Here is a 26,585-nt window from a genome sequence, read left to right on the forward strand (position 1 = left end):
TTTACACGTGTGGGAGCAGCCATACATATTACCTCATAAGATCTATTAGTAGTTACCATGGTAATGTCAAGAGGAACAAGAATGCATTAAGTGTGCAGGGAATAGGTTGTGCGCTGACAGAGATCTGCGGTTATATATACGAGTTCAGTGTAGATCAATATTATATTCCCCAATGTCTATTACATTTGCATGTATCTTATACACTCTTAGTATCTCTTACAGTTAAACTCTGCAAAGGGTATGCATGCAGCCTCCAAGCAGTCCACATGGGTAAAAATGTCTTCATTATCAGACTTACAATGCAATATATTTCATCCCTAGATATCTCTAGATAACATTAAAAATAAGTATACATGGCACGAGGCAAGTATAACATACAGTAGAAAGCAGGGTCTAAAGCCAGCCATACCTGGATTAAAATCTGGCCAGTTTAGCAGGGACCAGCCAAATTTCAATCCATGTATGGGCAGAGTGGTTGTACAGAAGTCGATCTACCTATTGCCTCTCAATCAACACCACTTTTTTTACATGCCTGATCAATATATTCTGATGGCAGGGAGGTCTTCTCACTGTCACAATACAAAGATACAGAGGGGAGGATTCCCTCATCCGCCCTAAATGTGAGGAATCGAGTCATTTATTTGGAAAGCTACTAGTGTACGGTCAGCTAAACGCCTCCATCACACATATAAAGTGTGATATACCACGTTAAATGTAGTCTAATGTGCTATAATGTGAGGACTGCAGCGATTAAGTAAGTGATATACCAGGTAACATACAAAAACATCTAATAAAATCATGCTAGTCTACAAATATAAATGACTGATACTTAATGTGCTATGACACACTGAATATGTGAAACATCATTAAGTGTAAAAGTACAAAAAAAACAAACAAAATATTGAAAACACTTCAAAGTCTAAGTATAAGCGAGTCCTTATATTTGATGAAAAGAGTCCAAGAGTAAGACACAAAAAAAATGGATATTCCACCACCAAGTGACTTGATGCAGAGTTTTCTGTGGCACCCCACACACAGAAGTCAGGGACTCTTACTGTGCCCCAGGAAGACGTCATGTGTGACAAAACATATTGGGCGGAGCTAAGCGCTGACACCATCGCGCTCCACGTGAGCCCGGTAATGCAGGAGATTGCTTTTTCTTTGCTGGCAAATGATTTTATTCTATGTGCGCTTAAGAGTTTATACATTTTAAGTAGACATTTGGCTTTCCTTTTCGATAAACATCACCTTAATGGTATTACACTATTGGCGCTTTTTTCTTTATACGGTTCATCTCCTGTTCCTGGATGATTGGGATGTCTGACGGTGAGGGGACATTACAGTGAAGGACCCATCTACCATCTCATTGCCTTAGTGGCTTGGTTATTGCTACCCCGAAAAGGTCATTCTACCTGCTTGTTTGACCATCCTAGAGATAGGTGGTCCTGGTGATCTGGTAAGATTCCCTGGCTACTGTGTGTGGGGTGCCGCAGAAAACTCTGCATCAAGTCACTTGGTGGCGGAATATCCTTTTTTTTTTTTTTCTTGTCTTACTCTTGGACTCTTTTCAGAAAATATAAGGACTGTTTTCAGTATTTTGTTTGTCTTTTTTGCACTTTATGATGTTTCACAAATTCAGTGTGTCATAGTACATTAAGTATTAGTCATTTATATTGATAGACTAGCGTGATTTTATTTTATTTTTTCTCCATCACACATACATGCACACATACCAGCATGTCTTTGGAATATGGGAGGAAACCCTCGCAGGCACAGAGAGAACATGCAGACACTGCGCAATTATTGTCCTGACCTGGATTCAAACCAAAGACATCAGTACAGCAAGGCAAAAGTGCACACGGCAATGCAAATCATATTATTCTCTATGGTGCCCTTTGACATCAATGCAGCACAGATGCATCGTGTTTTTGGAGAAGGTACAGGTGCTACTTTAGTGCTGTTGCAGCAGGATTTTGCCTCCATAGACGGCAACAGAAGCACACCAAAAAAAATGTGAAAAACATATGTACATGTATTGTTAACGTGTTTTTGGCAGAGTTTTGTGTAGGAGCCAGCACCCACTGGTGTCCTAACCAATGACTTATCCCTGCCCTACTCATTCAGCTCTCAGGCCTGGTTCACTAGGTGGTTGCAGGTGTGGATATTGCAGCGATTCCTGCACCCGCAAACACCTGCAGTCAAAACACACTGCTGTTTAAAAAGGCACAGAGCTGCCATTCATTCCTACGCATCTAAAAATGCAGTGCATTTGCGGGAACTGCAGGGAAATCACATGGTGCAAAAGCACCATACAATTTTGGGACCACTGCATGTTTAAAATGCCGCAAGCACCTTTTGTCTGTGGGAAACGCAGGCACGGCAGCCCATTCAAATGAATGCAGAGGCACCGCATATACACTATATTACCAAAAGTATTGAAACACCTTTCTTTACATGCACATGAAATTTAATGGCATCCCAGGCTTAGTCCGTAAAGACAAATGCGCTTCTTGAAGGATAGTCAAGCATTCCCATAGACACACTTCTAAACCTTGTGCACAGCCTTCCCAGAAGAGTTGAAGCTGTTATAGCTGCAAAGGGTGGGCCAACGCAATACAGAACCCTACGGACTAAGACTGGAATGCCATTAAATGTCATGTGCGTGTAAAGTCAGGTGTCCCAATACTTTTGGTTAGCTACTACATACTGCAGTCTATAATATAAACTTTATTAAACAAATACTATATTTTAAAACCAAGCCCTAAATAATTCCTAAATTGTAAGCTCTAACGAGCAGGGCCCTCTGATCCCTCCTATATTGATTTGTATTGTAAGTGTACTGTCTGCCCGCATGTTGTAAAGCGCTGCTCAAACTGTTGGCACTATATAAGTCCTGTATAATAATAATAATAATAATAATAACAGCATGTGCTATAGGATATTAAAAAATTTGTGCTATTAGTGATAAACGGCAGCCTACAGTATTTCATTACATCAACCATATATTGTCCTTTTAAGAGTACAATCTTAATAATACACCTTAGGAGCTATGTACTGTCAGACACTAATCACTTGTAAGTGCCTAAATCCATTAATACAGTCCCGTGTATCATTTGCTGTTCCCGTGCCTTTACTGCGATAGGACTTTGTTATTTTCTTAGCAGTTATAGTTGAAACCTGTGAATACAGGGCAATTTTGCTGGTAGGCGTAGCCCTGGAATAATGTTAAAGTACAGGAAGGAATATATACGCTCTCTAGGTATGTAGGGGAATTTTGTAGCAAGCACTAACCAGGTATTTTATTCACATTTAGCCTAATACATATGTATGCTTTCAGAGCCCAGGACAGGATTTAGTACAAGAATTCTGAATTCTCCTACATTGTACATATTTAGTGTCAGGGAGATGGGAATATGCCAGTTTGTATTTCACTTTCCATTAAAATAATATAATATATTAGCAGGAATTGTGAGGTGTATATTGTTATGAATGATTTCATACAAAAACATGGACAATACCCGGCTCAATAAATAAAGGAACACAGTACAGTATCCCATAGCAATCAGATTTCACTTCTTTTTTTTTGTTAGTTCAAAAAGCGAATGTCTGGACAAAATTAAAAACAAAAAACAGACATATAGTGAGCTCTTCAATTCCTGTAGTGGACTGATAACACTGTCTTTGCTGCACTAAAATCCCAGTCATTGCTACCAGCCTTTTCTGAGTTCTCCGCTGGACTACAAGAGCACACCCCCCTCTCCTCATCTCCATAATATTGGGTTGAGATGTTCTGTAATCCAGCAGAAGAGAACTGGCCAAGGAATGCAACACTATTTTGAATTCCAGTGCATCAGAGTTGTCAGCTCAAACAGGAATTTAGGAGCTCAGTGGATTTCCGTAAGATCAACAGGTATTTTTCTGCACATGCCGAGTCAAAACCTGGGGAAATGTGCATATACCGTATATTTCGCTCGCACCTGACCATAAGACACACCTAGATTTTAGAGCAAGGAAACAAGAAAAAAAATATTCTGAACCAAATGGTGCATAGCTCCCAGGTGTCCCTGATTTCGAGGGACTGTCCCTGATTTGGAGGGACTGTCCCTGATTTGGAGCAATGTCCCTCTGTCCCTCATTCCTCCTCATTTGTCCCTCATTTTGGTCTGATCTGTATAGATGTATAGAAAATGCACTTTTTATCTATCAAAAAGTGTTTTCCAGTGCTAAATCTTTCATCTGATTCCTAAATTGCTGCAAATGTAAATTCCAAAAGCCAATATAAAGGAATATGAGTTGTAAACAAAACAGCACTTGTGGGTTTAACCAATCTTGTTTGTCTGTACAATTCTCATTTAAGGGGGCGTGGCAAGGGGTGTGTCCTGTGCCTGCATACTTTTGCTGATGGGTGTCCCTTACTCCCATCTCAAAAAGTTGGGAGGTATGAATGGTGTACTAAAAGATTTACCAGTGACCATGAAATGCAGCCTGACCTGTGCTAATGAAATGCAGCCTTACCAGTGCCATAAATGCAGCTTTGCCTGAGGTCATCACATCCGCCTGACAGAATACAGAACAGCCCTAGCTGCTCGGTCTTCTGTCTGAGTGTCAGGCCCAGCCCGGTGCTCGGGATGTCTGTCCTCCACTCTCCTGCCTCTCTTCCAGTACTAACATGGCGGGCGGGCGGGCGGGCGGGCGGGGGGGGGGGGGGGGGGGGTTGGGCGGTGCCTGGTCAATTTTCGCTCCTTAAGACGCAGAGACATTTTCCCCCCATATTTTTTGGGGAAAAAAGTGCATCTTATGGAGTGAAAAATACGCTATTTCAGAGATGTACTGCATATGTTTTTTTTTGTTTTTTTGCCCTGACATACATTTTTATGTAGTTTACAGCGGTCAGATTGGTGAAAATGATTGTTGATCAGATACAATGGGTTGCTTGACTTTGCATATTGTTCAGCCTGTAAAAGCTGAAGGTTAGGTATGCAGACTTCTACATAGCTACCTTGGTCCAGTATGGACCAATAGAAGTATGTATGTGCCTTACCTGTGGGATTCCTGTAGAAGCTGGAATTCTCTGTAGTAGGCACTGCTAATGAACGTAAGAAGACGCTCACTTGGAATGGGATGTAGAGAACGCTTTGCATTTTCTATATTAGTGCAAAGTGTTCTCTGAATGGACATGGTGAAGATTGTGACATCACCGGGCCACCTCTTCAACTAGTCCAGTTAGAGAACGCTTTGCATTATTTAAAAAAATGAGTGGCCCCTGTGCTGAGCAAGCAACCTCTCCTGTGTTCACAATGCAGCAGGACAGCCGCTCATCACGGGATCCGGAAGCTAGTGGCGATCACTGTGTAGCGGTGGTTGCTACAGTCATTTTCAGCTTCCATTGAATTCCCACAGGCATGTCACATCCTTACTTACTTTGGTCCAAGCTCGACCAGTGCAATTATGTAAATATGACCTAAACCTAAAAATTACCTAAACCTCAGCTTTAATAAAAGGTAGCGGTTGTTGGACATGTGGTGTGGGGCATGGACCAAGCACAAGTTGAGTTTAGAAATCTACATCGAGTTCAGCAGAGTGCTACAATAGATATGTGTTTTGCCCCAGCACTTTGCACGCACCCAGAAGCTTGATAAGGCTGCCTATAGACGGAACACTTTTTTGCCCATATTGACAAATATTCATCAAACTCCCTTAATGATCAGCTCATGGAACAAAAATGATCATAAAAACGATCATAAAAAAATATTTTAGGAGTTGTTATGGTTTTTATCATTTTCCACACCTTTATTTAGTGGAATCTTTGTTGGTTTAGGTGCAAATTTGAGATTTGCTTACTGCATGAAAAGATGAGTAAAATGGAGGAGCTTCAGGCATGCTCCCTCAGGATGTCTTTAGGCCGGGTTCACACTAGAGCATGGAGCGGCTCACAGCACAGGTCCGGTGTGTCTCCATTTACCGTTTCAGGTCCCATTTCAGCCCGAATTTTTGGCTGAATTCGGACCTGAAATGGACCAAAAGACGCACAGGATTCCTGTGCAATTCACACCGGAGCCACTCCGTAGATGTATGAACCGGCTCCATAGAGAGCCAGTCACATTCTCCAGCTATGTGAATTAGATGTGAGGAAACCCACATCCAGTTCACATAAGTGTGATCCCAGCCTTAAAGAGATGGCTTTTATGTTACCAGTTTGTCTCTGAAGAGCTGCAGGGACATGCTAATCACAGGACAGCTAGTGGGTGGATTCGCATCACACAGTGGGAAGAAGTAGACGTCCCAAACACAAGGAAATTCTGATTCTCTACAAAAAGCCTGGTACACTGAATGTTGTGGCTGAATATCGGCCATACCACACTGGTCAGTGATGCTGATTGGATGCTGGTTTTGTAGCATATCCATGCGTCAGAAACCGGTCGACGTTCAGCCCGTGTGTACACCAGCCTGTGCAAACGGGCCGGCTTCTGTCGAATGGGCATGCTGGTAAACCAGCATCCGATCAGCATCTGATCAGTGTGTTGTGGCCCGGGGGCAGTCCCCTTGTCAGAACACAATAGGTCAGTGGGGAGATCGATATAATAACATCGGATACTTAGTACAGCGGCTCCTCCTGAGCGTTTCATTTTTTTTTCGTTCAGCCCGCTGGGTTGAATGAAAAGAAAAACTGATAGTGTGTACCTAGCAAAAGAAGACTGGATTTACAGGTGGGGGCACTGGTATGTTTTAAATTTAGAGCCCAAAAATATCTTTTTGCATCATAGAACTCTGCAATGCATACCATGTATTGTGGTACGTTGCGGTGTGTCGTGAAGCTGTGTTAGGGTACTAGTTAAAATAAATGGCACCACTGTGCACCAACGTACGTACAAGTTTTACCAATGGTAAAGTTCCTCCAATAGGACGAGTTCACCCCAGAATGTGATGCAGGAAACCCGCATTCTGTGCGATGCATGATGTGAACCGGCCCTTAGAGGATCTTTTTGCAATAAAGCACCCCATGGGGTTGATTTACTAAAGGCAAATCCAATTTGCAAAACTAGGACCAGTTCACACCAGAAAGAAAGTGATGCAGGAAATCCACATTCCATGCACGTTTCCAGCACCACGCTCATGCACTGCACTTGCAATCTGCAGCGGGTGTCAGTATGAACTTACTGACACCCCTAACACATGCCGCAAATGTAGCACGTTTGCCTGCACTGGATCACATGGTACAGTAGTACCTTGCAAACCAGTTGCTGGGCTTTTTGTAAAGTAGTGCATGCACTCATTTTGGTGCGGCCTGGTGAGATTTCAGTCCATTGCAATGAATGGGCTGAAATCACACTGCACCCAGATCTCACAGGAGTGCACAGAGCGAACTGTGAACAGGCAAACTAGGTTAATATCTTTTTGCATGAAAGCAGCCTGCACTGCTCACCATGTGTTGTGGTGCACTGTGATGCAATGTGATGCTGTGTTTGGTTGCCATTCAAAATAAATAGCGCCAACATTCGTGAACATTTTACTGGTGGCTGAACTGGTATGTATTCTTCTCGGGGTGTTACTATTCTGTTTTTTTGCATGCAGGCACATCATGCATTGTGGTGTGCGGCGGTGCTTTTCAGTACAGGTATGTTGTAAAGCTGCATTGGGATTCTACTCAAAATTAATGACACCGCAGTGCACCAACGTACATAAAAGTTTTATCACGCCCCAACTCATTGGTGTGAATGGGCCATTACACATGTGTTTTTCCACAGATAGTGTCAGAGCAACAACAATTCCCTAACATATGTGTATATATAAATAGCGAAAGAGAATTAGAGAACAAGGGTCTGTTGGTGCATAATGCAATCCCAATGTGTCACCCCTGTCCATGCATCCCAGGCTGAATATTTGTTATAAAGGCAGTAGGATGGTGCAGATTTTGCTCACATTTCAATGTTGCAAATCCAAGGAGAATCTATGTTGAATAGCTTGTAAAGAAGATAATGGAGCCCATTTATCACATAGCATTTCATAAACAACTGTCTGCATTGCCCCACAGCTGGTAGATTCATCCTCTCCTCCTACTATAATTATCTCATGCAAGGTTGAATCTGATTGGTTGCTTTGAGGCAGGACAGGCAATACAAATTTGACAAATGGCCTCTGTTGTTTCTGTGTGTTTGCTGAGAAGACATTATTTATGTATGTTCGAACAGCCCGATTCATTATCTCATAGGATGTTGACGTTATAGCGTAGCAGTTACCATGGTAGCATCATGAGAGATGAGAATGCGTTGGGTGGATTGTGAAAAGCTTATGTTCTGATCAGTAGATGTCTATGAACCTAATACTTGGGGATCTGAAAGGTTCAAGCCCTCCCTGAGGTCTATGTCCTATCATGGGATCGTCTGCCTCAAGGTGCAGCATATAAAAGCTGGAGGGGAGGGAGCTATTATAAGACAAAACATCTGCTTTGTGATGTGTTTTATGAGGTTTCTTCTAGTAGCTAACAACAAAATATAAAGTCCACGACCACCAAAGGTTATAAGGAGTATGGTGGACTGGAAGTGTCCACTGGTCATTTTGAGAACACTAACTTGGTTGGAGGTTGACTTTCTAAAAGGTTGGGTAAACACAGCAAAAAGAGGTTTGGACAAAACTAAGATCTGGGGTACAGTATAAGTCATAGCTCCCAACTGTCCCTGATTTCGAGGGACTGTTCCTGATTTGAAACAAAATCCCTCTGTCACTCTTTCCTTCTCATTTGTCCCTCATTTTGATCTGATCTATACAGTTGTATATAAAATACATTTTTTAACTGTCAAAAAATTGCTGCATTTGTAAAGTTTAAAAGCCAGTATAAAGGAATAATAGGTGGTAAAAAAAATCACTTGTGGGTTTAATTATCATTTTTTTTTATATAATTCTCCTTTAAGGGGGCGTGGTAGGGTGTGTGTCTTATTCCTACACACTTCTGCTAATAGGTGTCCCTCGTTCCCATCTCAAAAAGTTGGGAGGTATGTATAAGTGACTGTGTTAGAAGCTGGTGCCTTAGCAGGTACAGCCTGAGAATTTTATTTTATCTAGTAAGAGAAAAAAGAGAAAAGTGCTTACGTTCTAGTAACAAGACAGGATGGAGATTGCATACTGGGAGTTGTTGGCCAAAATTCCGTGGAGGTCCAAATGGCCTACTGGTATGACTATAAAACTAACATACATTGTACAAAGTTGCAGTTTTGTAATATACTATGTACTGGGGAACTTTGACTACAGAGCCTTTTTGTTTGTTGAACAGGTGATCTTAGCCTTCAAACTATTACTACAGGCAAAATCTTTAGGTTTGGATGGAGTGGAGGGGGGTTTAGAGCACGTCTGGTTTTTATTGCTGTTTGGCCCTCATTACAGAAATTCAGCATCTGTATTTTTTTCCTCTTTAATGTTTTCACTAAAAGTGAATGTAAAAGAAAATTCCAAATTTTGGGTTGTCCCCAGAACAGTAATAGAGGGGAAATCTTCCAATGAGGACACTAGTCTTTGTGACCCTGGTGTTGGCAAAGCAAAGTATTCCCTCATTTTGTAGGGATTTCCTCTCACTTCCCATTTTTGCTATGAACCAGGAAGTTAGATCTCCCCAATTGGACAAAAAAACCCAAAAAAACTTAGGGATTATAAATTTCCCTTACTCTGTCCAAAGTTTTGCATTTAGTTCTTCTTTAAACTGGTCATACAGTGCATCCAGAAAGTATTCATAGCGCTTCACTTTTTCCACATTTTGTTATGATACAACCTTATTCCAAAATGGATTCATTTCATTACTTTCCTCAAAATTCTACAAATAATACCCCATAATGACAACGTGAAAGAAGTTTGCATGAAATCTTTGCAAACTTATTAAAAATAAAAAACTAACAAAAAACCCCATGCAAATTCACAGCCTTTGCTCGGTACTTTGTTGAAGCACCTTTGGCACCAATTACAGCCTCTAGTCTTTTTGAGTATGATGCTACAAGCTTGGCACACCTATTTTTGGGCAGTTTTTCCCATTATTCTTTGCAGGACCTCTCAAGCTGCATCAGGTTGGATGGGGAGCGTCAGTGCACAGCCATTTTCATATCCCTCCAGAGATGTTCAATCGGGTTCAAATCTAGCCTCTGGCTGGGCCACTCAAGGACATTCAGAGTTGTCCCGTAGCCACTCCTTTGTTATCTTGGCTGTGTGCTTAGGATCATTGTCCTGTTGAAAGAACCTTCCCCCCAGTCTGAGGTCAAGAGCGCTCTGGAGCAGGTTTTCATCAAGGATGTCTCTGTACATTGCTGCATTCATCTTTCCCTCGATCCTGATTGGTCTCCCAATTCCTGTTGCTGAATAACATCCACACAACATGATGCTGCCACCACCATGCTTCACTGTAGCGATGATATTGGTCAGGTGAAGAGCGGTGCCTGGTTCCCTGCAGACGTGACGCTTGCCATTCAGGCCAAAGAGTTAAATCTTTGTTTCATCAGACCAGAAAATGTTGTTTCTCATGGTCTGAGAGTCCTTCAGGTTCCTTTTGGGAAAACTCCAGGTGCGCTTCTAGTGCCATTTACTGAGGAGTGGCTTCTGTTTGGCCACTCTACCATACAGGCCTGATTGGTGGAGTGCTACAGAGATGGTTGTTCTTCTGGAAGGTTCTCCTCTCTCCACAGAGAAACACTGCAGTTCTGTCAGAGTGACCATCGGGTTCTTGGTCACCTCCCTGGCCCTTCTCCCCTGATCGCTTAAATTGGCCGGTCGGCCCGCTCTAGCAAAAGTCCTGGTGGTTCCAAATTTCTTCCATTTACGGATGATGGAGGCCACTGTGCTCATTCAGACCTTCAATGCTACAGAAACTTTTCTGTACCCTTCCCCAGATCTGAACCTTGATACAATACTGTCTCAGAGGTCTACAGGCAATTCCTTGGACTTCATGGCTTGGTTTGTGCTCTGACATGCACTGTTATCTGTGGGACCTTATATAGACAGGTGTGTGCCTTTCTAAATCATGTCCAATCAACTAAATTTACCACAGGTGGACTCCAATCAAGTTGTAGAAACATCTCAAGGATGATCAGTGGAAACAGGATGCACCCGAGCTCAATTTTGATTGTCATGGCAAAGGCTGTGAATACTTATGTACATGGGATTTTTTCATTTTTTATTTTTAATAAATTTGCAAATATTTTAAACAAACTTCTTTCATGTTGTCATTGTTTGTAGGATTTTGAGGAAAATGATGAATTTAATCCATTGTGGAATAAGGCTGTAACATAACAAAATGTGGAAAAAGTGAAGCGCTGTGAATACCTTCTGGACACAGTGTAAATGGCTTGAATTTCAGAAAATTCCTGCCGAATCAGACAAAATTCAAGCTGTAAGTGGTCCTGCATGCGCCACCCACTTTAACAAAAGTCGATTTTAAAATTGACTGAGTGAGGTGGAAAATTATTGCTTGAACAGTGACTGAATCCTGTCAGATGCAGTAACTGTTCTGGTATTAGGGCAGTGGTGGATGCAGTGGCTTCCTCAATAAAAATACAATAGCCGGCAAAGAAGATTCCTCCATTCACTCTGTTTAGCAAGGACTAATGTTCTTTAAAAAATCCAGCCTTGTATGCTTAAAGTAGAACTATAGGGAAAACTTAAAAAAAAAAATGTCATTTAGAATAGCGTAAGGGGGTAGTATTATCCCTTTCAGATTCATTTTTTGTCATCTGTGTCGCATTTAGGAGATTTCCCTTCAATTCCTGTCCGATAGACAAAACAGGTGAGTGGAAACCCCTGCAAAGTAAGAGAATTGGTCACTAAAAATGTGTTCCAATTAGAAGATACACTATTTTGTCAAGAGTATTGTGACACCTGCCTTTACACGCACATAAACTTTAATTGCATCCCAGTCTTATGCCGCGTACACACGGTCGGACTTTTCGTCTACAAAAGTCCGACAGCCTGTCCGACAGACTTCCTGCGGACTTTCGGCGGACTTGCAGCAGACTTTCTAACGAACGGACTTGCCTACACACGACCACACAAAAGTCCGACGGATTCGTACGTGATGACGTACACCGGACTAAAATAAGGAAGTTCATAGCCAGTAGCCAATAGCTGCCCTAGCGTGGGTTTTTGTCCGTCGGACTAGCACACAGACGAGCGGATTTCGGGGTCCGTCGTAGTTACGACGTAAAGATTTGAAGCATGTTTCAAATCTAAAGTCCGTCGGATTTGAGGCTGAAAAAGTCTGCTGAAAGTCCGGAGAAGCCCACACACGATCGGATTACCAGCCAGCTTTAGTCCGTCGGCGTCCGTTGGACTTTTGTAGACGAAAAGTCCGACCGTGTGTACGCGGCATTAGTCTAGCGGTTAGAGTTGGATTGATTATATTTACAGCATTCCATTTTTATTGAAAAATATTTTAAATTTACATAACAAAAAAAAGGAGAAAAAAAGAAAAGACAAGCATTAATCTCATCCAATGGGTGCCAAAACAAAAAACAAAAAATACATATATATATATATATATATATATATATATATATAAATCTAAATATAAACACATTCATATATATATAAATGCCACATTACAATAATATATAAAACATAAAGCAAAGATATACCAACACACTGAAGGGATCTCTGAAAAGAGAAGAAAAAAAAATGATTGATTATATTTAGAAAGAATCATGGACTTTACAAGCACTAATGTATTAAAAAATTATAATAATTTTATTAATAACAAATGTACAAAAAATAACTTAAAAACATATAAAGTACAGACTTATACAAGCGATAATTAGCACATCTAACTCTAGCTGCTGGGCCTGGGTCACTGAGTGTAATGACCACTGGGAGTTCCCTTAACGGAAAAATAAAAGGTAGTGCATAACATAAAAACAGTAGAAGACAGGCACCAACACCACATCTAAAATTTGGAGTATATCCTATATATAGTACTGTCAAACTTACCAGAAAGTAAGTGTTTATATTATTAATAAAATTACTATTTTTTTAATACATTGGTGCCTGTAAAGTCCATGCTTCTTTCTAAATATAATCAATCCAGTTATTAGGACGTGGCGCTTTTGACCATTATTTATACACCCACAGTACCATCCTGTGGTGGTGTATTTGTGCTAGTTTATTTGTTATCAATGTTGAGTTGGCCCACCCTTTGCAGCAATATTAGCTTCAACTCTTCTGGGAAGGCTGTCCACAAGGTTTAGGAGTGTGTCTATGGGAATGTTTGACCATTCTTCCAGAAACACATTTGTGAGGTCAGGCACTGATGTTAGATGGGAAGGCCTGACTTGCAGTCTGTGCTCTTTGGAATTCATTCCAAAGGTGTTCTATTGGGATGAGGTCAGGACTCTGTGTAGGCCAGTCAAGTTCTTCAGCCTTCCCAAAAGAGTTGAAGCTGAATTTGGCCCCTTTCACACATACGGACCGCTCGTCTGCTTTTCATCCATCCGTTGAAAAATGGACATCAATGCACTCCTATGGAAAAACGGATGACAATGGATGATCATCTATTTTCATACATTTTCATCCACTTCTGTCAACATCCATTTTTTTTGAAGGGATGAAAGCTCTATTTTTCATCCGTCAAAAAAACGGATCAGACGAAAACCGAATGTTAACTAGCAAATGGTCAGTTTTTCATCCAATTTTGCATTGATAGTGGAGGTAAAAAAACTGATGAAAGATTGATGAACTGAACTGATGAAATGAACGGTCCGTATGTGTGAAAGGACCCTTATAGCTTGAAAGGGGGGGGCCAACTCAATACTGAACCCTAGGGACGAAGACTGGGATGCCATTAAAGTTTATGTGCGTCTAAATTCAGTCGTCCCAATACTTTTGACAATATAGTGTATCACCTCTACTTCTGTTCTGGGGACAACCCAAAATGTGGGACTTTCTTTTGCTTTTATTTTGACAATAAGAGTAAACAGGACAAATAGAAAGGATGAATCTCCCTAACATGGGAATGCACAGTAGCTGAGGAAAATTACCAGTTCTTGCAATAAATTCGTAATGATCTCAGAAAAGTCTCAAAATGTCAAAACCATGCTGCATTTGCCCATTGGAACCTGATGACACAGGCCCGAAGGCTAGCTAGCTGAACAGGGAAGAGTGGAGACATAAGTCTAGGGGCATAGCAGGTACAAATCTGGCCCTGCTGATTATAATAATTCATGCATTTCTACTGTGTATTTAAAGCTGAACTCCAGGTATGGATATGTATGTGCTATACCTGTCTGATCCTCGTGGAATCTGGAAAACAATTTAGGAGACACCGCTACTTCATTGATCCTTATTACTTTCCTAGGTCCCATGCTGTACAGCTGCCCTGCTGCTGAACATAGAAGGTTTATTTTTCGGCACAGAATCCAGAAGCTAACAACAATCGTATTAGTGGTGTCTATGCCAGTGGTTTCCACCTTCCACAGGGATCGGCCAGGTATGGCACATGCATAGTTATATTGGTCCAAGCTGGATTAATGTAACTATGTAAAAATATCCATACCTGGAGATCAGCTTTAAAGGAGAAGTCCAGCCTGAGCTTTTTAGGCTGGGCTTGGGTCACAGGAGCGTAATTCGTTTTGCACTCCTGTGACCCGTTTTCAGCGGAGAGCGGTCTGAAGTCCGCTCTCCGCTGACGTCACTGCACCGCGTCATCCCGACTTCCCAAGTCTGGATCCGCCTGCTGCCTTGATTGATGGCAGTCTCAGCAAGCCATTGAGATAGCCTCTCCCTGCCCCTCCACAGCTCATCTCTCCAATGAGCGTGGAGAAGCAGACCAGGAGCGATGTTAACTGACAGTCAGCATCTCTCTGCTCGGGGAGGAGTGAGAACCCAGCCATTGACGGTGTTTGGTGGCTCGGTTCTCAGTGCAGAGATGCCGGGGGACAGCTGCAGCATCTGTCTGATGCTCCATCCACAGAGGAAATAATACAGGGGGAAAAAGAGGACCCCCCCGAAAATGGAAGTCACGGGCGGACCAAGCTGCTTATTAAGGGAATTTTTATTGCACAATTGATAAAGACAAAAATACAAAAACTATGTACCCACCACCAACACGTAGACTAATGTTAAAATAAGACAACGTTGTCTATAAAAAAGCATCACGTATACATCAAGCACACAACATATATACCAAAATAAACTTCAGTATAAGGTGCAAAGAGTGGCGGTTAAGTAGGCACATAAATCCTGGTGACTAACACCATCACTAAACATGCGTAGGTTGGTGGTGGGTACCTAGTTTTTGGATTTTTGTCTTTATCAATTGTGCAATAAAAATTCCCTTAATAAGCAGCTTGGTCCGCCCGTGACTTCCTTTTTCAGGGGGTCCTCTTTTTCCCCCTGTATTATTTCTTCTGTTATGCCCTGTACACAGGATAAGATTTTCTGATGGAAAATGTGTGATAGGACCTTGTTGTCGGAAATTCCGACCATGTGTAGGCTCCATCACACATTTTCCATCGGAATTTCCGACACACAAAGTTTGAGAGCAGGATATAAAATTTTCCGACAACAAAATGCGTTGTCGGAAATTCCAATCGTGTGTATAAAAATCCGACACACAAAGTGTCACGCATGCTCAGAATAAATTAAGAGATGAAAGCTATTGGCTACTGCCCCGTTTATGGTCCCGACGTACGTGTTTTACGTCACCGCGTTCAGAACGATCGGATTTTCTGACAACTTTGTGTGATCGTGTGTATGCAAGACAAGTTTGAGCCAACATCCGTCGGAAAAAATCCATGGATTTTGTTGTCGGAATGTCCGAACAAAGTCCGACCGTGTGTACGGGGCATTAGGCTGGAGTTCCTCTTTATGAAGATAGTCTTTGGGCCCGAAAGGCAACTCAAAAGCCATGCTGTTATTTCTTTCCACAATTCATCAGAACATGTTTAGATAATTTATTAATATTAATTCACTGCAGCATTTACTGATCAGCTTCTATTAGCATAAGCACCCTCAAGCTGAAACACCTGATTACTCTTATTTCTCAACACAATTTACATTCATTTCACCTGCTGCCATCTTCACCTAATAGACAGATTTACTGAATTCTACATTGCAAAAGATGTAACCTATAGCAACCAGATATGGTCTCTCCCTGCTGTAACATCACTCTGGTTGCCATGGGTTACCACGTGCCACTGTTTTCACTATGCTTTATTAAATAAGCCCATTGTGGTTATTTAACACTGACACCAGCAGCGCAGATCTCATTATACAAAAATAAATGTGAATAATAAAGCAGAAATCAAACTGAACGTAGTAATTGCTTACTATAAATACACATATTTTATGGTTATTGTAAATTTACATAATTATAGTGAGTGATTCCTAATAATGGCAGTATGATCTGCTGTGTAATGTCTACCGCTATTTACAACCAATGAAAAAGCCACGATAAACGAGCTGTTGAGCAGTAGATGGTTTAAACATAGAATGCTTTTACTATTTATTTTAAATAAGAGCTGCCTTTTTTTCCCCAAGTTCCATCATAGCTAATGTATGATTAACCACTGTGCTGGTAGGGTATGTGCACACCAACCTTTTTAATCCTTCATAAAAAAAAACTGAACAAGGGCTGAAAAAATAAGAAGTTTTGATCCTTTCTTAATAAGCTATTTTTTTGTTCTTCTTTTAGGCCACTTTCACACGGGTGGCATTGGGGCGGTATGAACAAGCGATTTATCCACATTTATATTGTCCATCTCACCCCCACACTACATGCACAGCTTGACAGGTGGCACCTCCTGTCACACTCTCATATATACAGGTGAATCTTAGAAAATTTGAATATCATCAAAAAGTTACTTCATTTCAGTAATTCCATTCAAAAAGTGAAACTCCTATATTTTATATACAGTAGATGTGTTACACACAGAGTAATATATTTACAAGCATTTCTTTCCTTTACTTTTGATGATTATGGATTACACAGCTAGTGAAAACCCCAAATTTAGTATCTCAGAAAATTAGAATATTACAGAAGACCCATAAAAAAAAGGATTTTTAATACAGAAATTTTGGCTTACTGAAAAGTATGTCCATGTACAGTATAGTATGCACTCAATATCTGGTCAGGGCTCCTTTTGCATGAATTACTGCATCAATGCGGCGTGGCATGGAGGAGATCAGCCTGTGGCACTGCTGAATTGTTATGGAAGCCCAGATTGCTTTGATAGCGGCCTTCAGCTTGTCTGCATTGTTGGGTCTGGTGTCTCTCATCTTCCTCTTGACAATACCCCACAGATTTTCTATGGGGTTTAGGTCACACGAGTTTGTTGGCCAATTAAAGAGGAACTGCGGTCTGCTCACCTAATTTGTAATAAAAACATCTTTGCCATTCTGAAGCTTCCCTCCAAACACTTTGCATATTATTTTATATATACTGTGATTCTGTACTTGCCAAATATGCCGCATAAATCTCGCTCCACTGAGTCTGGCTGCAACCATTTTGACTGTGGGCAGCGGAAGCTGCTGCCTGTTTACTTACTGTATTTACACAGACACACAGAGGCACACCTCCAGCTCTGCAGCCCTGCAGCTCTCATTGGCCCTCTTATGACTCACTCCCCTCCCTTCCTGGCAAACTGTCACGAGAGTGAGAGAAAGAGCTGTGCATGATGTCATAAGCCTAGGCTTTGGCTTTTTACGAGACAAGAAACAGGAAGTGGGCTGTATAAGGTATTTACTATAAAAAAAAAAAAAAAAATTACTATCCAAAGTTAAAACAACAAGAGCAGAAGATTTAATAGATGGAAAGTTGAAAAAAATGACTGTAGGTCCGCTTTAAGCACAGTGATACCATAACCATTAAACCAGCTATTGGCACTTTTGGCAGTGTGGGTAGGTCCCAAGTCCTGCTGGAAAACAAAATCAGCATTTGCATAAAGCTGGTCAGCAGAGGGAAGCATGAAGTGCTGTAGAATTTCCTGGCAGAGGGCTGCGCTGACCTTGGACTTGATAAAACACTGTGGACCAACACCAGCAGATGACATGGCGCCACAAATCATAACGGACTGTGGAAAATTTTGCATTTCATTTGGAAATCAAGGTCCCAGAGTCTGGAGGAAGAGTGGAGAGGCACAGAATCCAAGATGCATGAGCTCCAGTGTGAAGTTTCCACAGTCCGTGATGATTTGGGGAGACATGTCATCTGCTGGTGTTGGTCCATTGTGTTTTATCAAGTCCAAAGTCAGCTCAGCCCTCTGCCATGAAATTCTACAGCACTTCATGTTCCCCTCTGCTGACCAGCTTTATGAAGATGCTGATTTAAATTTTCCAGCAGGACTTGGCACCCTCCCACACTGCCAAAAGTACCAATACCTGGTTTAATGATCATGGTATCACTATGTTTGATTGGCCAGCAAACTCGCCTGACCTAAACCCCATAGAGAATCTGTGGGGCATTGTCAAGAGGAAGATGAGAGACACCAGACCCAATAATGCAGACAAGCTGAAGGCCGCTATCAAAGCAATCTGGGGTTCCAAATTCTCTCAACAGTGCCACAGGCCGATCTCCTCCATGCCACGACTCATTGATGCAGTAATTCATGCAAAAGAAACCCCAACCAAGTATTGAGTGCATACTCTACTGTACATGGACATACTTTTCAGTAAGACAACATTTCTGTATTAAAAATCCTTTTTTTGATTGCTCTTATGTAATATTCAAATTTGCTGAGATATTGAATTTTGGGTTTTCACTAGCTGTAAGCCATAATCATCAAAATTAAAAGAAAGAAATGCTTGAAATACATCACTCTGTGTGTAACGCATCTATATAAAATATAGAAGTTTCACTTTTTGATCTGAATTACTGAAATACTGTATTTATTGGCGTATAACACGCACTTTTTCACCATGAAAAATGGGTGCAAATAGTGCGTGCGTGTTATACGCCAATACTTCAATTTTAGCTGCCTCAGAGGGGACAGGGAGGGGAGCGGGACGAGAGCCGTCAGATTACATACAGTGAGAAACTCCTGTTTACTTGGCAGCCTCTGTAATAGGAAGTCCCGTCTCCTGGGCCGCCATTGGACCACTGTTCTGTCTATCATAGGAGATTCTCACTGTATGTAATCTCTCGGCGCTCATCCCACTCCCCTCCCTGTCCCCTCTAGGCTGCAGATGGGCATCGATCAGGCTGCATTGATGGCAATGGTGAGGCTGCTGCATTGATGTGGACTGATGAGGCTGCATTGATGTGGACTGATGAGGCTGCATTGATGTGGACTGATGAGGCTGCATTGATGTGGACTGATGAGGCTGCATTGATGTGGACTGATGAGGCTGCATTGATGTGGACTGATGAGGCTGCATTGATGTGGACTGGTGAGGCTGCATTGATGTGGACTGGTGAGGCTGCATTGATGTGGACTGATGAGGCTGCATTGTTGTGGACTGGTGAGGCTGCATTGTTGTGGACTGATGAGGCTGCGTTGATGTGGACTGGTGAGGCTGCATTGATGTGGACTGGTGAGGCTGCATTGATGTGGACTGGTGAGGCTGCATTGATGTGGACTGATGAGGCTGCATTGTTGTGGACTGATGAGGCTGCATTGATGTGGACTGGTGAGGCTGCATTGATGTGGACTGGTGAGGCTGCATTGATGTGGACTGGTGAGGCTGCATTGATGTGGACTGGTGAGGCTGCATTGATGTGGACTGATGAGGCTGCATTGTTGTGGACTGATGAGGCTGCATTGATGTGGACTGATGAGGCTGCAGATGGGCACTGACCCTTATTTTGCTTCAAAGTTCCTTATTTAAAATTTAAGTTTTTTTTCCTGAAACTTCCCTCTTTAAAATTAATGTGCGTGTTATACGCCGATAAATGCGGTAAATTAACTTTTTGATGATAGTCTAATTTTATGAAATGTACCTGTAATTGAAAGGGATCGTGCCGCAACTGTGAGGCAAATACTTGGCTTATAGTTGCAGTGCGGTCCCACAATGTGTAAAAAAAAAAAAAAAAAAAGTAAAAAAAAATGTGGCAGTATCACCTCCAGAAACCCCAAGCATATAAATAATATAAATTTAATATAAGTGGTATCTTCCAAACGTATATATATATAATAACAAAATAGTTTGCAGACAAATAATAAAGTTTGTCGTACAAAAGACCAACGTGCTGTGCGTTCCATTCCATATAACCGCATTTAAACATATTGCGTTATCAAGTCCTCTCAGAATCCAATTTGCATTAGTCCATGGCATTCAACCCCAAACAGTAATGTGCTCTAATGTCTCATCCAGAGAAGAAAACTCCAATCCACCAATAGGTGCAGTCCTCACTCACCTTCAGAATTGACCTGTACAGGTAAAAAAAACGCTTTATATTTATTATGCTTGCGGGTCCACCTTCCAGCTGTTAGCACCTACTTCACTTGTGTTTGCACAGTCTTAGGGCGGAGCCGGTGATGTCACATCTGGTTAGCGGAGAAAACCGGAAGTGTGGTGAGGAGTCCTATACTGCCCATTTTTACACTGTGCAAATGTTTTTTTACCCTATGTGAGTATATTTTATGAGGATAATAGAGCATTTTACCTGCGTTTGTGTGTATTCCCACTCTTTGAGTGACAACTGAGGAGGAGGCGGCGCGGCCAACCACTAAAAGGGATACACGAGTGAAGTTGGTGCTTCTTCATATAGTAGTACGTCGTAGCAGTAGTAATTATGAGCAGAATTAAAATTGTTTTGTTTAATTTGCACAAGATGATTGTATTTCATTTTTGTAATGAGTGGCCATTGCTTTTTGCATAGAAAAGTGAGGTTTTTGTTAAAATTGTTTACTTTATACAAACTTTGTGTTTGTCATTTATGTATGAGGCAATGGAATTTCAGAATAAACTAAAATACATATATTCATTTCATGCAGGGTTGTGTTTATGTGAAGATTTTTGGGGAGGGGGTCCAGGGCTTTCACCGGATTCTTAAAGGGGTCCGTGACTCAAAAAAAGGTTAAGAAACACTAAGCTAGAACAAAAAGTGATTGGACTATATTTGTCTTTCACAGGTCACCGTCCTCGTTCTGTTTGCTCTGGCATTTCTGGCTTGCATCGTGTTCTTGGTAGTCTACAAGGTTTACAAGTACGACCATGCCTGTCCCGAAGGATTTGTGCTGAAGGTAAGAGTGATGAGTGAGGAGTGACGAGTAAGCACGTTTGTGTGATTCGCGTCCACTGAGCCCCTTATTGGATTGATGTATGTCATGTTCTCTTGATTTTATGGACTTTCAATAAACTTTTTTGATTTTATTTCCGGATGTGCCACCATTTTTCTCTGTTTCAATTGGATTTCACCAGGCAGGCACCCAGATTCTTCCAGCAGCTCATCAGATCCTAGCAGGTGGCTTTGAGCGGTGTGCACCCAGCTCTATCTTTTCATATTATCAGAAAGTGTTTTTTATAGGAATCTTGTGCGGAGCTTAGAGTGGAGTAGGAAATGGTTAAAACCTTTTTTTTAGTTTTTGTGATCAGTGTCCCATTGGAGATTTTCTTTCGCTTCCTGTCCTGTAGACATTATACATTATTTTGCCCAAAGTATTGGGACGCCTGCCTTTACACGCACATAAACTTTAATGGCATCCCAGTTATAGTCCATAGGCTTCAATATTGAGTTGGCCCACCCTTTGCAGCTATAACAACTTCGGCTCTTCTGGGAAGGCTGTTCACAAGGTTTAGGAGTGTGTCTACGGCAGTGGTTCTCACCTTCTGCCTCAGGACCCACTAACAGGCCAGATTTTAAGTATTACCTTAGGGAGATGCAGACTAGAATACTGCAATCACTGAGCAGCAAATGATATCACCTGTGATGTATTTCAGTTAACTTGAAAACCTGGCCTCTTGGTGGGTCCTGAGGACAGGAGTTGAGAACCACTGGTCTATGGGAATGCTTGACCACTCTTCCTAAAGCGCATTTGTGCAGTTAGGCACTGATGTTGGACGAGAAGGCCTGGCTCACAGTCTCCACTCCAATTCATCCCAAAGATGTTCTATTGGGTTGAGATCAGGACTCTGTGCAGGCCAGATAAGTTCCTCCACCCCAAACTCGCTCATTCATGTCATTATGGACCATGCTTTGTGCACTGGTCCAAATCATTTGGTGGAGGGGGGATTATGGTGTGGGGTTGTTTTTCAGGGGTTGGGTTTGGCCCCTTAGTTCCAGTGAAGGGAAATCTTAAGGTGTCAGCATACCAAGACATTTTGGACAATTTTATGCTCCCAACTTTGTGGGAACAGTTTGGGGATGATCCTTCCTGTTCCAACATGACTGCACACCAGTGCACAAAGCATAAAGTCCATAAAGTCCATAAAGACATGGAGGAGTGAGTTTGGGTGGAGGAACTTGACTGGCCTGCACAGAGTCCTGACCTCAACCCGATAGAACACCTTTGGGCTGAATTAGAGCGGAGATTGCGTGCCAGGCCTTCTTGTCCAACATTAGTGCCTGACCTCACAAATGCGCTTCTGGAAGAATGGTCAAATATTCCCAAAGACACACTACTAAACAATTTGGATAGCCCTCTCAGAAGAGTTGAAGTTGTTATAGCTGCAAAGGGTGGGCCAACTCAATATTGAACCCTGGGATGCCATTAAAGTTCATGTGCGTGTAAAGGCAGGCGTCCCAATACTTTTGACAATATAGTGCATCCTCTTGGTTAGCTATACTTTAATAAAGTGTCTTAACTGGAAGATTTTCCTGCTCAGTGATAAATCAAAGTCTTGCATTTTTCCTTTTTTTTTTAGTCCTGGTAAAAGTAAGGTTGAACCTCCCTAGGGAAAAAGAATGAATGCTGCACACTCCGGAAGAATGCATGCCAAAATCTTTATTGTAGTGATCAACAAATAGAAGCATATACAACACAGCGAGCACCAGGAGATACAAATGTTAACGCGTTTCACGCAGATAACAGTGCTTAATCATAACACACCTACTGGAGATTTGGACAGAATCAAAAACCTGAAAAGGTTCTAACCCCTTACCACTGTAAACTACAGAGAAACTTGGTTTATATACACTTAAACAAGTACAGAGGAGATATCACCTGTCCCTAGGAAATTCCTAGCAAGTAGAATGAGTAGAGAATAGACAACACTTTACTGTGGACATTGCAGCAGGACTGCAGGCAAACAGCTAAACTTCAGTTAACTTATGTACAGTATATGTGAAATGTTTTTCCTGATGCAGTATTTTTAATGCTGATCAGCCAGTCTTGTGATTCACACACTCCTACCACACTACATTGCCAGGTAGGTGACATGACTATCTGCAGCCTGTGTCGTCTCTTCACCTCCAGCCAACCTTCTGGCCTATGACTACTAGTTCTAATTCTGGTTTAGAGGGAATTTGAGGCACTATGTTAAATATAGAATTATAGCAGATGTGTTTAAAGGGGAACTTCATTTTGTACTTCCCGAATTCTGACCTTCCCCACCTGGGCAGAAACCTTCTAAATATAAATATACACCTTGGACCATCAAAAAATAAAAAACTGCCTGGCTCTGAGCTTGTGCCCTGAGTGGTGTAAACATAACCACTTCAGCCCTGGAAGATTTGGCTGCTGAATGACCAGGCCATTTTTTGCGATTTGGCACTGCATCGCTTTAACTGACAATTGCGCGGTCGTGTGACGTTGTACCCAAACAAAATTGACGTCCTTTTTCCCATACAAATAGAGTTTTCTTTTGGTGGTATTTGATCACCTCTGCGGATTTTATTTTTTGCGCTATAAACAAAAAAAGAGCAACAATTTTGAAAAAAAAAAACACAATATTTTGTTTTTTCTGCTATAATAAATATCCCCATTTTTTTTTTAAAAAAAGCTAATTTTTTCTCAGTATAGGCCGATATGTATTTTTCTACATATTTTTGGTAAAAAAAAAAAAAAAAATCGCAATAAGCGTATATTGATTGGTTTGCTCAAAAGTTATAGCGTCTACAAAATAGGGGATAGATTTATAGCATTTTTATTATTTATGTATTTATTTATTTTTTACTAGTAATGGCAGCAATCTGCAATTTTTATCGTAACTGCGACATTATGGCGGACACATCAGACAATTTTGACACATTTTTGGGACCATTGGCATTTATACAGCGATCAGTGCTATAAAAATGCATTGATTACCATATAAATGTCACTGGCAGTGAAGGGGTTAACACTAGGGGGCAATCAAGGGGTTAATTGTGTTCCCTGGGAGGTGATTCTAACTGAAGGGGGAGGGGACTGACTAAAGGAAGTGACAGATCGTGGTTCCTAGCTAATAGAAACACACGATCTGTCACTCCTCTCAGAACAGAATACGGATTTGTGTGTTTACACACACACTTCCTTGTTCTGTCCCTTGTGCTCGCGGTCGCTCGTGGCCGGCGGTCATCGCGACCGTCGGCCACGAGCATCGACACCCCCGCTGTGCAGCGGGAGCGTGCGCACGCCTGCTATCTTGATCCCGCGAGCCAATGTATAGCTACGACGGATCATGGTATCATGTCAACCTGCCGACGGCGGTTGGTCGGCAAGCGGTTAAAGCCAACTCTGGGCAAAATTTTTTTTTTTCCCATGCAGTGAGGCTGTGCACGAGTTTACTTCTCATTTTGTCCAAGGGAGAGAAGAAAGCTGTATACTCACCCAATCCTCCGCTCCACCGCGATCAAGCTGTGGACTGTTCCTGACATCCTCGAGTCCAGAGCAGGTCTTTGGGTCTGATGACGTCAGGAACAGTCCACCGCACAAGACCACAGGGGATGCAGGAGCCACAGGGACTGGTCTTATGTGGAAAGGATCGGAGGATTAGGTATGCATATCTCCATTCTCCAATCCCGTAGACAAAAACAAGCAGTTAACACAACCTCACTGCATAGGGAGACTTTTTTTTTGTCAGGAGTCGGTCTTTTAAGTGTTAATTACCCCAACACTTCATATTGCTGATATGTGTCTGCTGTACCATGTACTTTTATGAGAAAATATTCTGTTCTCTTTGTATTGCTTCCTTTGTGTGAAATCCCTGGTGTTCCTGACAGTCCCTTTGCTTTTCTAAAAACTGACCACACTAAGCAGGCGAGCACACTGTGGTCAGTTCTGTAGCTATGCTGGGAACTTAGCCTGCTCTCATCCAATGATTGGACTTGTCCTGACACGCCCCCGCTGCACAGCCATTCATTGAGAAGCTCAGTGTACTGCTGCTTCTCCTCCCCTGAGCTCTTATGCAGCTGAGAACAGAGGGTATGTGATCACTTATAAAAAAAAAGGGGAAAAAAAGTATTTATAATGTTTTTTTGTTTATATCTTTTACAAAAATGTTTTGCATTTAATTTCTATTTTAAACTGAATGGGTTGTTTTACAAGGTGATCGTTTACAATCACTTTAAGATATTTCCTTACAATGACAAAGCTGCCATAACAATCCATAACAAGTAGTGCCCATACAAGGATCTTTATGGTACGTTCACCAGTTATTTTTTATAAATAATACAATAAGAGCTGAAAGTATCTGCACCGGCACAGCTGTGTAGATATATGGCAGATTACAAGGAATGTCTCATTTAGAACAAGTAGTTCCAATGTGGCAATAACTTGCTGCTCTCTTTAAGTATTGAGTATATTTGCAAAGGGATTGAACAGCATAAAAAACAAGAAAGCGCTTTGAGCTAGAGCATTATCATAAACCCGCTTTATCATCAAAAAACAGTAACTACACCTGCATAGACTTGAAGAGGGGCAGGTGCTATTGATTTTGATAATTAAATTTTTTATGATAATTTGCTAAGAAGGAGTGCTCTTGTGTTTGTTATGTTTCTCATTATTTTAATGAAAGCTGCAGACCTAAAAATACTGAAATGACATGAACATGTTCGAGCTGATAGAAGATTTTAGTGATTGTAGTTATACTATAACGGAGCATTAGCTTGTGTGCAGGGAGCCATTCGACTCAGTACACACACTATATTGCCAAAAGTACTGGGACGCCTGCCTTTACACGCACCTGAACTTTAACCGCTTGCCGACCAGCTGCAGTCATTAAACTGCGTTAAGTCGGCTCCCCTGCCTGCGCAAACCGACATAGGTGTATGTCGTTCTTTGCACAGGAGATGGCGGCACATGCCCGCGGGTCCGGTGGATTCAATGTCCGTCGGCGACCGATCGCGGTGTACATGTAAACAAGGTGATTCCCCATTCTGCCAGATGACATGTCAGAGATCTTCTGTTCCCAGTGATCGGGAACAGCGATCTCTGTCATGTCCCTGGCAGCCCATCCCCCCTACAGTTAGAACATGCTGAGGGAACACACTTAACCCCTTGATCGCCCCCCTAGTGTTAACCCCTGCCAGTGTCATTTTTACATTTACAGCAAGTTTGGGGTGGAGGAACTTGACTGGCCTGCACAGAATCCTGACCTCAACCCAATAGAACACCTTTGGGATCAATTAGAGTGGAGACTGCAAGCCAGGCCTTCTCATCCAACATCAGTGCCTGACCTCACAAATGCACTTCTGGAAGAATGGTCAAACATTCCCATAGACACATTCCTAAACCTTGTGGACAGCCTTCCCAGAAGAGTTGAAGCTG

The 26,585-nt window shown here is 41.8% G+C and overlaps 1 protein-coding gene across 1 annotated transcript in view; it reads left to right on the top strand.

Moving 5' to 3' along the window:
* Positions 1–26,585, top strand: part of NSG1 (neuronal vesicle trafficking associated 1) — a 144,247-nt gene that overhangs the window by 72,518 nt on the left and 45,144 nt on the right. Inside the window, exon 4 of the mRNA XM_073610213.1 lies at positions 21,033–21,143. Within this exon, the coding sequence (XP_073466314.1) occupies positions 21,033–21,143 (111 nt within the window). The remainder of the gene's footprint in view (positions 1–21,032; positions 21,144–26,585) is intronic.

The sequence above is a fragment of the Aquarana catesbeiana genome, linkage group LG01 (genome assembly GCF_042186555.1).
Source record: "Aquarana catesbeiana isolate 2022-GZ linkage group LG01, ASM4218655v1, whole genome shotgun sequence".
In the NCBI taxonomy this organism is placed as follows: Eukaryota; Metazoa; Chordata; class Amphibia; order Anura; family Ranidae; genus Aquarana; species Aquarana catesbeiana.